General features: G+C 40.1%; 2 protein-coding genes across 2 annotated transcripts; one reads left to right on the forward strand and one right to left on the reverse strand.

Annotated features, from left to right (window-relative positions):
* The first annotated feature begins 693 nt into the window (after positions 1 to 693).
* Positions 694 to 5,152, forward strand: LOC125315608 (purple acid phosphatase 15-like). The gene is made up of 7 exons (XM_048281037.1): positions 694 to 1,050; positions 1,589 to 1,780; positions 2,530 to 2,860; positions 3,291 to 3,508; positions 3,592 to 3,782; positions 4,100 to 4,384; positions 4,884 to 5,152. Exons 1-7 carry the CDS (start codon positions 774 to 776, stop codon positions 5,010 to 5,012), a joined length of 1,623 nt encoding a protein of 540 aa, XP_048136994.1. The 5' UTR covers positions 694 to 773; the 3' UTR covers positions 5,013 to 5,152.
* A 1,009-nt stretch (positions 5,153 to 6,161) lies between these two features.
* LOC115753295 (ubiquitin carboxyl-terminal hydrolase 2-like) lies at positions 6,162 to 14,824 on the reverse strand. Its single transcript, XM_048281083.1, has 4 exons — positions 14,545 to 14,824; positions 12,248 to 14,192; positions 10,876 to 11,737; positions 6,162 to 6,717 (listed from the first exon to the last, which is right to left on the reverse strand). Exons 2-4 carry the CDS (start codon positions 14,133 to 14,135, stop codon positions 6,492 to 6,494), a joined length of 2,976 nt encoding a protein of 991 aa, XP_048137040.1. The 5' UTR covers positions 14,136 to 14,192; positions 14,545 to 14,824; the 3' UTR covers positions 6,162 to 6,491.
* Positions 14,825 to 17,029: the final 2,205 nt, after the last annotated feature.

The raw sequence follows: 17,029 nt of genomic DNA on the forward strand, positions 1-17,029 counted from the left end.
TTATAAGTGTGATGAAAATTGTCATTCTTTGAGCTAGTTGTTAGGATGATAGAGGTCAAAGACCACCTAATGCTGATATCAAAATTCAATGTACTAACAATTCTGGACTCACCAGTCACACGATACGAAAGAACTTTATCCAAGATCACCCAACACTTTATGAATTCATGTTGTCTGAACCCAAGTAATTGTGTAATAGATAAGTCTCGCACAACTTTCGATGATTTTCAAAACTTTCACATTCCAGAAATTCATCTCAGAAAATCTAATAACTATTTCGAACGTGTCCCACTGTGAAAAAGGAAACGAAAATAATTTACGCCAACCGTCTTAATTTTTTTTTTTTTGGTATGTTGCATTAATTAAATTAAAGTCACAATGTAAAGTCCCGAAGTAACAACCGGACAACTTCCTCGTCCCCATCGTGCCCGACCCCGACTCTCTTTCTCTCTCTCTCTCTCTCTCTCTCTCTCTCTCTCTGCAACAGGCAAGTCAAGAAACTCAGGAACCAGTGGGCAGTGGCAGTGGCAGTGGCAATGGCGGTAGCTTCTTCTTCAACCTTTCGCGTTTGGCGTTTTCTGGCGAAGTACCCATCACGCCCACTTCTCTAGTTTTTCAGCACGACCCACAACGGCGAACGCGTGATGCGCTTTCTCACGTGAAGAACCCCACACACACACACACTCTCTCTCTCTCTCTCTCTCTCCATATCCAACCGCTTATTTAACTCCTCGCCATCGTCGTCGTAATGGTCCGTCTCTCACGCGCAAGAAATGGCAGCAATGCCGCCGGTGCTGTTCCGGGTCTCGCTCGCCCTGTCCTGCTTCTTGCTCTGCTCCGAGCCCGCGCTCGTCGGAGGAATCCCAACGACTCTCGAGGGGCCGTTCCCGCCGGTGACGGTGCCCCTCGACAAGAGCTTCCGAGGAAACGCCGTCGACTTGCCGGACACCGACCGTCGGGTCCAGAGGACGGTCTCCGGGTTCGAGCCGGAGCAAATCTCCGTCTCCCTTTCCTCCAACTACAACTCCGTCTGGATTTCTTGGATCACGGGTATGTTCACCTTTGCGGGTGCTTTTCCATTTTTGCCAAATTGGCTCCGACTTCTGATAATATTCATTCTTTATTTTTCTGATTTTTCTTCATTGGATTGTGATCGAGATAAATGCGAGTAGGCCGCATGCCACAGATATGCAAGAGATTGAATGGAGCTTGACTTTTAGACTTGGATGAGACAAATCTGACTTGACCGTGAAATCAGATATTTATGTGACTTTAGTCATGGTTAGTTGTGTGTAGTGTGATTGGTCCTTACAATTCTTAGATAAAGATGATGTCGGTGGGTGGGAGTTGGATTTATCTAGTGGCAATTGTGTATATGTGGATTCGATTGGACTTTGAAATCCGACCGTAATTTGGTTAAAGGTTCAGTATGAGATGATGATACGGTAGTTTGGTTGTTTGTCTGGCTCAAGCCGGATCGAAAACCTGGGTGTTTGTGATGTTTTTCATGCTAAGGAGCAGCACAATGGTTGTGATTGTTATTTACAAGTTTGTGTCTGCGACCGATGTTTCTCTGAAATGTTTGCAGGAGAGTTCCAGATAGGTGACAACATCGCCCCGTTGGATCCGAACAGTGTGGGGAGTGTTGTTTCTTACGGGGTCTCAAGTTCTGGATGGAGTCATCAGGCAACCGGTTATTCGCTGATTTACAACCAACTTTATCCCTTCGAAGGCCTCAAAAACTACACTTCTGGCATTATACACCATGTTCGTCTGAAAGGTATTGTATGCATCATTGTTCTTGCGTCAATGAAGTTTTAAAACTATAGTGTCGAAGCAGCAATAGCATATTTGTGAGAAATATCCTGCTCTGCCTTTGCTTTCTTTTCCTTTTTGGCTGGAAGTTGATGTAAGGCTACTGACGAAAATCAATCCGATGAACTATGGTGAAGGACAGAGATTGCTCGCTGCCGAGCTAGTGTGAACTTTTACTTTCACAGCCTACAAAAGCTTTGTTCACTCATCTGCTGTTAGAGCAGTAAAGTTGCATTGTGGTATCTGAACCTTCTCATGTATAGCTTATCTATTTTTTTGTTACATACATAGGTCATAAAGAAAAGAAAATGCTAAATAAAAATTTCTCAAGTCATCCTTCATTTGAATCTGTGACCAATGCTTTCCTAGTTGTCCCAAGATTTTGGCTCCTTTTTCAGTTAGTCATATGTGAAGCTCCACTTGATTTCGCAGTTCGTTTTCTTCTGTCAAATTCTTAATTTTCTCAAGCTTGGAAGTACATCTAGAAACGAAATGTGAGGAAAACTCTCTGAAGAAATTTCCGGAATGTCAGATGTTCTTGCTGTTAGTAATCTCAACGTAATTTTCCGAAACTTGTCCGAACATCAGACATATTCTAGCGGCTTATCTTTGGCACTACACTGTCACGGACTTTTGCCATTCCTACTTTTAAGGGATTTTGGTTGCCGATATTTTCCACTCTGATATCACTTACTGACTTTGGTTTATCTTCAGGGTTGAAGCCCAACACGTTATACTATTACCAATGTGGAGATCCTTCAATAGCAATGAGCGATATATATTATTTTAGGACTATGCCCGTCACTGGCCTGAGGAGTTACCCCAGCAGAGTGGCCGTGGTTGGTGACTTGGGTCTTACATACAATACCACTTCGACGGTCGACCACATGCTGAGTAATCATCCTGATCTTGTTCTTCTGGTCGGGGATGTGAGTTATGCTGACTTGTATCTCACAAATGGAACTGGGGCCGATTGCTACTCCTGCTCGTTTCCACAAACTCCTATTCACGAAACCTACCAGCCACAATGGGACTATTGGGGCAGGTTGACATACTACTTTTTTCTTTCTAGTTGGAAAATAATGAGTCACTTTTCTTCAGTCTTGACTAGGACAGCGGAGTCGCTAACTAGTTGGCTGAGATGATTTCTGTTCATTTCGAATCTTATGAAGAGTCGAAATAATATCGTATCAGCGATTAGGGTGCCTCATTCTCACTAATCTGAAGTGGAAATAGAGCCAACAATTCTTGATGGGGTTTCAAATGCAATTCATCCGAGAGTGCAGCAAAAGGAATCTCCTACATTCTTGCTAATATTTTGCTCTTGGAGTTCTCTCAAGAGCTCGTGTGGATGCTTTTGAAAAACTGTGAATTTGGCCTCAAGCATTGTGTTCATTTAATTTTCTTTGTATGCTGGCTTTCACTAACTCATTGGAGCCTAATATTTACTTTTTCTTTTTCTTTTTTCATTTCAGGTTTATGCAGCCTCTAGTGTCGAAAGTGCCCATCATGGTTATAGAAGGAAATCATGAGATTGAAAAACAGGCTGAGAATCAGACTTTTGTCGCCTATAGTTCTCGATTTGCATTTCCATCCAAAGAAAGTGGATCATCGTCTACGTTTTACTATTCCTTCAATGCTGGCGGCATACACTTTTTAATGCTTGGTGCCTATATTTCTTATGATAAATCATGTGAGCGTCTTCCTTCTGTTTTTTCCCTCGAATATTAGGATCTTCAGAAGCATGTCTCTCACACTTTTAGGCTTTTGCCTCAGCGGATCAGTACAGATGGTTAGAGAAAGACCTGTCTAAGGTTGACAGAGAAGTCACACCATGGTTGGTGGCTACATGGCACCCTCCTTGGTACAGCACTTACACGGCACATTACAGAGAGGCAGAGTGCATGAGGGTTGCAATGGAGGATTTGCTGTACAGTTATGGGGTTGATGTCGTCTTTAATGGACATGTAAGTCACCATTCCCTATCGTTTATCTGTTATTTGCTGCCCCAGCGAAAGGTTCAGTGTTGCTTTTTTCGAACTCGGAATAGAGGGTGCAAATGTTCTTAGTCTTTTTTGTCTCGTATATCCATCTTAGGCATTATATGAGGCAGGTCGATACATAATCCAGTTCTGAGCATTAGCTGCATCTCAGCAATATGGCATGCTCAAACATTTTATGGAAGTTTTGCAATGGGTCTTTATCTTTGTGATCGAGTAGGCCCTCTTCTTCTGTTGAACATGATCAACGGTTGACATGAATCTCTATCGGAAATAATCAACAGGTTCATGCCTATGAGCGGTCAAATAGAGTATACAACTACACTCTAGATCCCTGTGGTCCTGTTCACATCACGGTCGGAGATGGTGGTAACCGAGAGAAGATGGCGATTACACATGCAGATGAACCTGGAAACTGTCCAGACCCAAGTACCACCCCCGATAAGTACATGGGTGGCTTCTGTGCCTTTAACTTCACATCAGGCCCTGCTACAGGCAAATTCTGCTGGGACAGGCAACCGGAATATAGCGCTTACAGAGAAAGCAGCTTCGGGCATGGAATTTTCGAGGTAACTAACAATCCCTTAATTACTCTACACGACTGTATCGAGAGGTATGTACCGAATGCATGATATGCTCTTGTTAGGATTTATGAAAGCAATGCCGCATTTTCAGTGTAGATAAACATTCTGAGTAAGAAAGCACCGTGAAACTTCAACATGTGAAACCCTCCGTTACAAACTTACGACTGCCATATTCATTCTACATCCTAAAATGCTCAGTTCATGATCTTTCTAATCTGCCGCCGCTTCTGGAGTGACCATACAATTATTCAATTTGCATTTGTGGTGATCCCCAAGATGAGGTGTAAAACAGATGAAAACATTCAATTCCCCTCCTTTATTCGCAGAAAAAAAAAAATTCAAAATTTTAACATCATTTTCGACACTAGTCTCTCATTTCCTCAAACAAAAGTGTAAGAATTGAGCATTCCATCTCACTTGTGCATTCGGAAAGAAAGAATATTTAGGGAGATTTTGACAGTCACCGCCTTCTCCGCTTGTGTAGGTGAAGAATGAGACTCATGCTTTGTGGACATGGCATCGTAATCAAGACTTGTACAAGTACGCAGGAGACGTCATCTACATCGTTCGGCAACCTGATAAGTGCCCAATCAAGGGGAAGAGAAACATCTGACCAAGTCCACAAGACCAGACAATTCACAGAACAGATCAAGATTAAATTTTTGAGAAGAAAATTTAGCAGTTGTTACTTCTACAGTTGATACAGAGAGCTGTTGCTGTTTCTACAGGAAGCTAATTATAGGATTGTGGGCAGGAGGATGCATTTGTCTATTTCATGCGTAAAACGCAGTCATGTGAAGAAACCAGTGTTCTTGATCATAAGTCAAGTACAAGGAATGTTCGTACCAAATGGACATATTTTTCTGAATGTTTGTTGTGCTTATGCGTATAATCTCTTACGATGAAAAGAAAATACAAAATTAGAGGGAACTACATGATACTCATTAGACAATACAAAATCGATTCTTTCTTTCCATGACCTATGGAAAAAGTAATAAAAAGTCATAAACCTATTGCATTAGTAACAATTGAATCATAAACTTTTTAATTGAATCAATTTAATCCTCAACTTTTTCATATTGTTATCAATTGAATTCATCTAGCCAATTTAGGCCAAAAATTGATAACATGGACGCCGACCGTTTTACATGGCGTGGCCGGCGTTAATATGATCATTTTCAAATTATATTTCAACAAAATTTTGAAAATTATATTTCAACAAAATTTTGAATATTATTATTATTATTATTATTATTATTATTGGTATTATTATTATTTTCTTTTTTGTTTTCCTTTCATTTTAGCGTAGAAGGTCGCTAGGGTCACTAGCAGCCTTGGCCATCGTACGAGGGCGAGGGCAAGGCGGCCCTCGCCAACAAAAATGAAAGAATAAAAATTAAACATTCAATTTTCTTAAAAAATAATAAAAATGTCCATGTCAATGTCAATCTCGCTACATAAGACAACCAACATCCATATCAATAATTTTCGGCCTAAATTGAACGGATAAACTCAATTGATATCAATAGAAAAATATTTAAGACTAAATTGATCAAAATTGAAAGATTTAGTACTGAATTAGTATCGAAACAATAGATTGCGGATTTTTTTTATGCTTTTCCCCTTGTCCTGCTGAAATGTGTCCAGGCCTTTTCTTGTTTTGCCAAAACAAAAATAGATATGACCGAATTCGACTAGCAGAGTTCATGATGTTAATCATCCAAAACATGACCCTAACTTCAGTTCATAAGTGAACGTAATGAGACAAAACATCATTTCCTCATTAACATTGACAAAGTACGTCTGCAGGCATTCCCAGACTGCAATTTAAGCCTGAAAGATATGATAAAAAAAAATTCAGTGAAAATTTCCCCAAAAATAATTTCACAACTACGCAATTTGCAGCTCATTAAACCTCAAAAGGGAAAAAAGTGGGTATATGATTCAGGGTAAATGACAACCCTGTTGTTCACTGAGCCTCTATATCCTCTCTCTGCCTTCTCTCTTGTATCTCCCTCCAAAACGGCTCACAATGCTCTTGAGGGACAAAGAATCAAGAAAAATATATCCAAAACAAAAATGTAGATTGGATTCAAATTATCTCATAAAATAAGATATATGCCTCACAGCGAAGAACTTCTTCTATCGTAACTTCATGCACATACGCATCACTGGCATGATACCACACGGAAGCCCCGGCTCCATTTTTGCTCTTCTCACCTCCGCGAATGTAGGCGACGTAGTGGCCCCCACGCATGGTCCCCATGTGCTCCACAACACCAGTGAGACGATAGACACACTTTTCTTTCTCCTCCCCCCTGCGAAAGAGCAAAAAGGAAACACCCGGACACTATTGTGTTATACAAGAAGATTCAGTTACAGATAGTCAATGCCAGCGCCTGAACGAAAAAAGAGATTCAAGCTACAAGTGAAAAACACAACCAAGCCTCATGGAACTTTAAAGAGACTACTGGCGCAGCGTACACAAAAAGAAGCCAGAAATATGTACACTTCAATGCTCTTTGTTCCGGCAATGCCTCAAATAAGATAATGATGTGCAGTGGGATATTAGCAAGTAGGATCTCAAACATCAACAGATAAGCTCAAGACATGGGTATCAATAGACCCTGTATATCATATGCTTAAGCAGTAAATCCTCCCTTGGAACCAGTTTACTATCCTCTAGCTATTACACGAACTACACACTGATTGGTATCAGGAACATTTTCACATTTTTCCCTGATGTTACAGAAGAAATCTTTAAAGAAAGTGGGTAGAAGAAGTATTTTTCAGATGAAGCATTGAATTAAATACTGAAAATGTTGCCAAGCAACCTAATTTTCTAATTAAAACAGCCAACGTCATCCCAGTATACTTCATCTGAACAACTAAGGACTGGCTTTGTCATACCCTTACTACTCTGGTTCTTTACACTTTGAGTTATTTGTGTTCAATCCATTCTAGATTGGCTTAGTAAAAGCAACTTTGCGTTCCCTACAAACATTGTCATTGTAGGAAAAAAAATACGTCCAATGTTACAGGTTTCGAAAGTCTAGTTCTATAACTATTGTATGATTAAGTTCTTTCTGGCAAATTATCCTGTGGGGGAGGGCAGAGGCTTCTGCCAAACATCTGCTCCAGACTCCCGGGTCTTAGCTTCAAATTCATCTTGCTAATTGGTTTAAAAGACCCCTCAAAATTCAGCCAGTAACAATCAACAGCTGAACTGCGTCATTCTCTCCGAACTTTCAACCTATGCTTTTGGCTTTTCAGTAAGGATAACTGCAAAAAATGTCGAGTTACAATTGATAGTGCCAAAGACAACTATTCCAGTAATATACAGTTACTTCAAAGTAAAAATAACAAAGTAGTTTCAAAAGTTATGATCTCCAAAATCATAACTAATTCTTTAAATTACAAATAAATGGAATCCCACTCTCATCAATCACCCACTCATATTGTAGTTTACCAAGCACTAAACAATAGCCTCTGAAGTTCAACTTAGGCTTTTCAATTCATCCTTTATTTTTCAAGTAAAACCGAGTCATATTTCCGAATTACCTCTCAATTAGGTATTACACACCAACGAACTATGATATGCAAAATGAAACGGAAGAACCAACTAACAAATAAATATTCCAAAAACAAAAATGTCAGACTTCCATTTCCGAGCCCAGGAATAATGGGGACATTATCTTTTTAGCAAGAATGTAACTATCTCAATAATTTGTGGCTACCGATGAGAGTGCATCACCCCAGGAAAAATCAAAATGGTTCACCATGAATTGCCATGGCACCTAGTACCTGGTTATATCACATAACAAAATCTACCAGTCCTAATCAGATATAGTTCCACAAAGTTTAGGCTGTTTGTACTTCCTTTTTCAATCCTCGATCATATCAAGTATTCTTTTTCTGCCACAATACTCAAATGTATTTGCTAATATATCTCTTTGGTATTTATGGTTTTTGCTGAATGACACTACCTGTGAAGAACCAATGACCTTACAGTCAGAAAAACACAAGCACAAGATAAAGCCATCATGTGGAAGGCCAGTTCAAAGTGCAGATTCTGGATCTCCCAATTCATTTCCCGTTCAAACTTTAAATAATGAAAGATTGAAGACTCAGTTTGCAAACTTCTGGTTCATCCTTCAATGGTATAGAAAGAAATCGAGAATGCTAAGGGTCTACTCAGATGTGGTTCCGGGGCTCTAGAGTAGGCGTGAAGGACTCAGCCAATTACAGAGGGAAGACACAGAGGGAAGGTTGGTCCCCTTTCATGATTTGAATGGCTAGCGCAGATTTAAACTGAAGCTGTATTCAGGTTTCATGCAGTGTTTTGAACTTTGGGACAAGCTATTAACAATCTACACATCCTTATGTGGAAAGATAGGTGTGAACTCAGCTCTGATCTAGGAAAATCTGATCTAACTGGCATCCTAGGTGGTGCTAAGCTAGAAGATGAGAGATGACTTCAGGCACTCCAGACATATGTGGCCTCCAAATAAGAAAATGTTCAAATGTCAGCACAGAATATTCCAGGACAGATCAGGGGTAGGTCTGTCACAGAACAGCTATATAAGATAATATCATTACTGCCTGGACAATTAGACATCCAACCCGTAATCGCACACCAATTGCAAGAGCGGAGCTCTACCAACTGAGCTATATCCCTCCGAGCCAAGTGGAGCATGCACGAAGGAGCCAGATGCTTCTTCTATTCTTTTCCTTGGCGCAGCTAGGCCATCCTGGACTTGAACCAGAGACCTCGCCCATGAAGTAAATCATCGCACCTACGGTCCAACCAATTGGGATTAAATCAATAGATTCCTTTTCAGGAGCGATTCATCCTTCCCAAACGCAGCATACAACTCTCCGTTGCACTGCGCTCTCCAAGTGTGCTTGTTCCCCCCTTCTTCCTTACCTTAGCAAGTCTTTGTGAAATAACCGAGAAGAAGAAGACAAAATAAGGCGTTAAGAGACAAACCCTCCTGGCCCAACCCTAGACACTCTAAGATCTGGGCTTACTGAAGGTGTCACTGGAAGCTCTATGTTGGAGCAGTACTGAAGCTTGTTGGCTGAAGGTCGAGCTTTTAGGTGAAGGAAGTATGACTGCCTCACCAATAGTGGAGACCCAGTTGGGAGATGTATTGGAAGGCGATGTGCTTTCGCCTGTTGCTTTATGTTACGAGTAATTTACAAATAGGACGGCTTTCTGAAGGTGTCGCTGGAAGCTCTATGTTGTCCCATTACTAGAGACTGTTAAAGGCAATGTACTTTTGGGTGTAACTTTATAATCTTGGTCGTGCTATGTGGCTTACCGAAAGCAGAAAATTGCAAAATTTTATTTTCTTGATAATGGCAGGAGGAACATGGTAATTGTCAACAAAAATAGGTACTCATCCTCAACCTTGCATTTTGGAAAAAATGAAAATTTGTATTTGTATTTCGCTAACAGCCTATTTAGAAAGAAGCCATGAGCCATTCCAACAGCCCCTTCCCCGCGTATTCTCATTTAACTTTTGCCCTTACCCTTATATATATATATATATCTCACTAACACCCTCCTTAAAATTCCGTGCAGACATTACTAACCACTGCCAGAAAAAGGGAGGAAAAAGCTACCACAATTTATTGGGCATATCTTTGTAGAGGTCGAAATATTGCCAGCACAAACTAAAGAATAAACGATTGGGCATGAATATAATCTAACAAATATGAAAGAAAGTGGACTTGTGATTTCACGAAATTTAAGTGGATAATTGCGACTGATACAGCATGGGTGTAAATTTGTCCTTTTGAGACTTTAAAGGGCTATAAATGTTTGAGAATTGGTATAATTACAGAAGCTTCAGTTTTAGGATTCAATCTACTTTTTTCCGTTTATGGTAGTGTGCCTCTCTCTCTGAAGTGTTTCAATCTAGTTGGAACCTCGTTGGTATAAATTCGGCCTAAGAGAAGAAATTTGACGTGGCCTGTCAATTTGGACAATAGAGCATCCCAACACATAGTTCTTATCAGATTCTCCCATATGAGTGGAATCATTCAGCAAACCGACAGATGTAACTGAGGAATCAATCATTGATTACAATGATGGTCTTAAATCATCTAGAACTGATTTTCCTTCTTCTTCATAAGATATAAGTTCTCCTGTTGAAAAGACTGTCCATTAGAAAGATGGATCCTAAACTGAATGACCTAGTTTTCATTTCGTGAGGTAGGCAAGTGTACTTGGTGAAGATAAATTTAGTGAGGCATCAACATCAGAGCAAAATGATATCATGTAGGATAGCAGAGTTTCTACTCGAGCAGTAGTGATTGATACATCAAAAACAGAAATGCAACGAACCACTTCAATCTTTTTTTTTTAACCAGTTTTCCTCTCTCCTTTCTTTCAGCAGGCGTTGATTGTTAAATGTCATTGCAAGAAATAAATATAAAGCACTCTAACAAGAGCAGGAAAGTGATGGTACCTCGTATTCATAAATGGTCTCAGATCAATTGTTTCTCTGAAAATGACATGACCATTCAATTTACTTAGACGACCCCGAGCATCCTGGCTGAATCTTTTTAAGTGAATGGTAAGGATTGGTGGAGCTTTGTGTATGAGGACCCTTTTAGTTGCATCCCTCTTCACTTTCACAGCTCCTGAATCTGCTTCTTTGTCAACTATCTCCATTTCGCATTTTGTAGCCAACACGGGATTGACCTGTCGAAGTTTTCCCATAATCGTTCCAGTACAACTAGGTTCATGACCTGCACAAGACCCAGTGGCTTGATCACTTGAGCTCACATGACATGGTATATCGAGCTTCCCATTTTGAAGGATAACTTCTTTGTGATTAGTGTCGACGGAGTGATCATCATTTTCGCTACTTCCATTGCTAAACTTTTGGGCCTCAGCTGGACAGAAGGATACTGAACTTGAATCAGCTGAAATGATTTGGCTTCCTGTCTCAAATCCATAGGTGCATAAGCTTGCTACACAATTTTCCTGCTTCTTCTTCTTGGATTCAAGCTGCTGTTGTCGCAGAGTTTTTGAACATTTCTCACAGTCCCAAGCATTATCATTAGAAAGAAGTTCCCCCTTAGTGAAGTCAGTCAAACAACTCTCAATGGATATAGGGGAATCTGAATTATCAACTTCCCCAGGATCAGACTCGCTGCTGTTTCCAGCCATCAAACCAGAGTCTGCAACTTCATTTGTCTGAAAATTATCACCACCTAAAGAAGGACCGGCAACAGGCCCATAAACAACATCAGGCTCATTGAACATGTCACCAAAGCCATCAAATTCTGATTCGTCTTGTGTGTAGGCCATCGAACATGTCACACCTTCTCTAGTGATGTCACCCATAGTTGACGTGTTTTCTTCATATGGAAGCAACAGGACTTCAGAATCTTGGACCTGCAATGGTGTCTCATCTTCCCAGGAATTTCTGGAAGATATTTCCTCGGTTATATCAGTTGCTTCATTAACACTATCCCTAAAAAAGTAATATTTTTGTGAGCCATGATCAGCCACATCTGCAACACCATCTCCCTGGACCTGTCTACACCCATTATCTTGTGATGTCGAAGATGTCACACCTTCTCTAGTGATGTCGCCCGTAGTTGACGTGTTTTCTTCATATGGAAGCAACAGGACTTCAGAATCTTGGACCTGCAATGGTGTCTCATCTTCCCAGGAATTTCTGGAAGATATTTCCTCTGTTATATCAGTTGCTTCATTAACACTATCCCTTAAAAAGTGATATTTTTGTGAGCCATGATCAGCCACATCTGCAACACCATCTCCCTGGACCTGTCTACACCCATTATCTTGTGATGTCGAAGATGTCACACCTTCTCTAGTGATGTCGCCCGTAGTTGACGTGTTTTCTTCATATGGAAGCAACAGGACTTCAGAATCTTGGACCTGCAATGGTGTCTCATCTTCCCAGGAATTTCTGGAAGATATTTCCTCTGTTATATCAGTTGCTTCATTAACACTATCCCTTAAAAAGTGATATTTTTGTGAGCCATGATCAGCCACATCTGCAACACCATCTCCCTGGACCTGTCTACACCCATTATCTTGTGAGTAAAAATTAATTTCACTTGATGATGGTTGTGAATCAAGATAGTCCAACCATGCCGGATCATCGGCTGGAACAGCATGCTGCTCCAACTCTTTCTGAAAGATCTGAACCCCAGGATCAAGGTAATCTATCCATGTAAACTCTTCGGTAGAAGCAGCTATTGTGTCTGTCTCTTTTCCAGAGAGAGGTGTGTTATCATGGTCTTTGATAGCCAAGTGATCTGGTGGAAAAGTAACTCTGTCATCAACTGCAGCACCTGAGCCAGAAGAAGTTTCAATCCTAGAATCACTTGATGAAGCAACAGTGTCTATAGGATGTGTGGTAGATTGTGCACTCGCTGATGCACTGGAAACACTATGAGCTGTAATGGATTCTGAATCTTTGTTAATCTTTGGCCGTATCCGTGAACCTTTTTTCGGCAGTATTTTTGCTTTCTTTGCTCGAGAAATAGGCTGGTTCTTTTTAGGTGGAGATTTCTTGGTGGGAACAGGCAATGAGAGATCTAGGAATGGCTCATACACAGTAGAGCAGTACCCACAAACAACACAGCAAACGGTGCTTGATATCTGGCCCCCAAAGACAGCGTTGACAAAAGTCACATTCTGATTATGGGGAACTCCACCCTCTTGGGGAAGTTTTGACTGTTTTTTCACGTCAAACTCCTCAGCTGACAACACATCCAGTAAGCAACGGAGCAATTCATGACTGTCATGCTGCTGATATCCTCTAAACTGAGGAGCCTTGGAACAGATACATCCAAATAAGGATCTTGGGTTAATCACATTTTTCACTCCATTTTCCATCTTTACTTCTGAAAAAAGTTTTTTCAACGAAATAGTGAGAGGTCCAACAGTTGTGTCCAGCTTCCCAAGATAATCTTTTAGCCTATCCAAGGCTAAAAGATTTTGCACAACTGAATTAAAAAAGCAAGTATTCCCAAGATTAGCCATTCCTCTTACCACATAAGCACCTCTTCCGTCTGAACAGCTGGAGACACTGCTTGTCAAATTCACTTCGCTGGTAACACTGCCACTTCCAAACCAAACATCTTCAATATCTACAGATGGCGCTTGCATAAACCGCCCTTTAATTAGCTTCACGGCTTCTGCAAGCGGATCGTCCTGTTGTTCGCCATTTTCCTGACTTTTATCAATCGGGATTGGTGCACTGCATGGAAAGCACCACCGAAGGCTAGGCTTTTCAAGTTGGATTGCCAACGGGTGGTGTGTTTGCCTTGCATGCTGAACAGCATGACTTTGAGAAGTTGTCGGAAAACCGACCCCTCCACAGGCATAATGCCCACACTCCAAGCAAACCCATATGGCTCTGGACTCGGACTTTGAGTTTGTTGAAGCACCACCTTTCTTCTTCTTCCCCTGTTTACCCTTTCCCTTATTCCCTCTCCTATCAGCTACACCTTCTCTACAATCCTCGCACTTTAACAATTCAGAAGATCTGATCTTCACAGAGAAAGCATTCAAATCAAAACCCTTTTCCAGGTGGGCACAGGTTTTACTCTCATTCTGAACTGGATGGCCTTTGGCAATCTCATTCTCAGCAACGTTTTGTGGGGGCACAGTTTTCTGAATATGGTTAGCAACCGGCTTTTCCCTAATAGGGGTCCTGCCCTTCTTCTTCGCTTTCTTTCCCATTTATTAACTCGGACTGATCGAAAACTAGCCGCCAACTCTCCGTATGCACATTGAAATCTGAAACTCAAAGGAAGAAAAAAAAAATCGCCACTTTCGATTATCAACAGGACAAGAAAAGAGCAAACACCTTTAAAAACCCAACTCGGCATCGATTGCTAAAAAGCCAATACCTTTAAGCCAATCTGAAAAAAAAAAAAAAAAAAATTCCCAGTTCGTCGAAACTGAACTGCATCATGATTTGGATCCAAAGTAGATAATGGACCTCGAAATCAACACCAAAAGGAACGAAACGAACAAGACATTAAACCTACCGAGCAAACGATGCAAACCAATCGACCCAAAAAAAAAAAAAAAAAACGATGCAAACCGACTAATAAACACTTGGATGAAGGATCGAAACAGGGCTTACGAGAAGCTGGAGAGTAGGACGAAGCCGCCCGAAGATTGTGGGACGCTATCCGCGATTCAATTTAAAGGGCAAACAGAAGATTCAAGAATCCGACTGGGAAAAGACGTGAAGAAGACGAAGAAGAAGACGGTGTGTAGGGCAAGTGTGAAGAGCTCGTGGGGTGGAAGGTGGGGTTGGAGCACCAGCGAGTCCTTTCACTCTCGCTACAAGCGAGGAGCAGCAGAGAGGGCAGAAGAAGGGACGAGGAGGTGAGCGTGAGTTTGTGAAGGGGTTTATCTTTCGCCCTCTTTTTGGAGGTAAAAAACATAGATTCCATTGTTACGTTCACATTCCAACCCAACCAAAGCCAAACAGGAGAGGTAAAAATAAAAGAATTTATAATTAACAAATTTCACGAATTCTTTTTAGAAAATATTTTCTTTTATAAAGGAAAAATTTATATTTCATCTTGTCAAAGAAGAAAATATTTTCTAAAAAAAATTGTGAAATTTGCTAATTAATTAAATTCTCGCGATATGCACCATCAATATCGTAAAAGTCGAATATTTTCTTGTCAACAAAAATAAGAAAAAAGGAGTCGATTGTCGATTTTCGTGTACGATACTAGAATCAATCAACAAAAGATAATAAAGTGAAGTTTAATTGCGTCCATACCAACTTAAGCACTTTGATAAATATTAAAAAAAAAAAAAAACTTAAGCACTCGCTCTTGTCATTGTGCGACAAAGGGACTCCACTATTACAATGGTTGGACTCGGATTTTTTCATTGTTGAGTAAACCCATTTAATCAATGTGAAAAACTAAATAGAACTTTATAAAAAAAACTCTATTATATTTTAAGAATTTGACCTCAAGTTGGACCTCCAATCCTAGCTAAACTCGAAGTTGGACTAAAATTTTACTTGCAAATCGATACAAGTTGCTTGTTGAAAATTTAACGAAGTTGAGTTTAAAGAAGTCAAACTCCATCCAACTCGAACTAAGATCGAGCTATAATTGAGTCAAGTCAAGCTTGAGTGGCATATCGAATGTAGTCAACTAAATTTGACTAGGTTATATACACCACTACATCTGTCCATAGCCACAGTTGTGTGATCTACACACAATCTTTTCCATCAACATATGAGGGTTATGTGATCCCGCCATATTATCTATTGGAAAAGTATTAGATAATATGATAGACAGAATTGCTAGAAATTTGTTGAAAAAAAATGAGAAAATAAGATCAATTGTGCGAAATGTTTAAAAATTGTCCATATGGATAATTTCGCCCCTCGAGTATGAAACTCGGTGTGATAGGCTCTACCGGATATCCTCCCAAGATATAATAGACCTTCTTCTTCACTCTACAAAGAATAATAGAAGGGACGGGAACAATGTTAAGTGTATAACCCAGCAAAGAAAGGAGAGATATGAGGAAGAAAAATTCTCTTTTAATTCGATATATCTCTTTTTAAAGGATTGTAGCTAGAATTTTGTAGTCAAACGTGTGATGTCCCACACCGCTTCACCCGAAAGGTTGCTATACTCATGTTCCTCTTTAATTGATCTTTCAGAGTAATTGACACATGCAAAAGCTTTAAAATAGAAAATCAAGTAGGGCAGCTATATGGGTACAAATGCATGGAATACAAAACACCAAATGACAGGCATACCTAATAAAGGGTATAGCCTTACATGGTTTTCTCTAATCAAATAACACACATCTCAAATAACAGACTCACAAAATATTGAATTCATATATATATCTTTATATCTTTCAAGTTCTTTGCAAGAGTTCAAAAAGGTTTGGGAGGATTTACAAAAGGTGGGTAATCTACTCCCGAATATCAAAACTATCTATAGCCTCCATCAACTAGGGAGAACATCACACAAGCTTCATCCTCGATGCCTTGCTCATCCGAAAAATGGTTATCAATAGAAGAAAGCTTAAGCTTCTCCGCAAGTAGGACAACTAGGCCGAACGACTAAACCGGCTATAGAATCACAAGATTGCAAACAAAGTCACCTCATCGGAACCTAAGGTAATACAAATAATAGAATTCCTGATTTAATCGGAATCCAATGATAAAATCAAATCAAAGTCACAATCACCACAAATCGAGGTTTATCAAACTAGAACCTAGGATTACTCAAGGATATGACATCGGAATCTCATAATATCCCAATTGAAGTTATCACGGCCAATGTAGATCGGCAAACAATGCTCACAATAGCAAAACCATAGCCAATCTAGTAATAAGGATTAGAATTAACATGTCATCGGGTTGATCTCATCAACGATGATTGTGCGCTAAGTTACTCACAAGCGGCACTAGTAATTGTGTATTCACACCGATGATTGTGTGCATGCTTGTTGGTTTTAGAGTAACACTATTGGTGTGACAAAAGTGTGATTTCATGGAACAGCATGACTGCTGATACTTTAGAATAGAGTCGTTTGACGTTTTGGATTCCACAGACAAACCCGTAAAAGGATTGTTG

This window comes from Rhodamnia argentea, chromosome 1 (genome assembly GCF_020921035.1).
Source record: "Rhodamnia argentea isolate NSW1041297 chromosome 1, ASM2092103v1, whole genome shotgun sequence".
Taxonomy (NCBI): domain Eukaryota; kingdom Viridiplantae; phylum Streptophyta; class Magnoliopsida; order Myrtales; family Myrtaceae; genus Rhodamnia; species Rhodamnia argentea.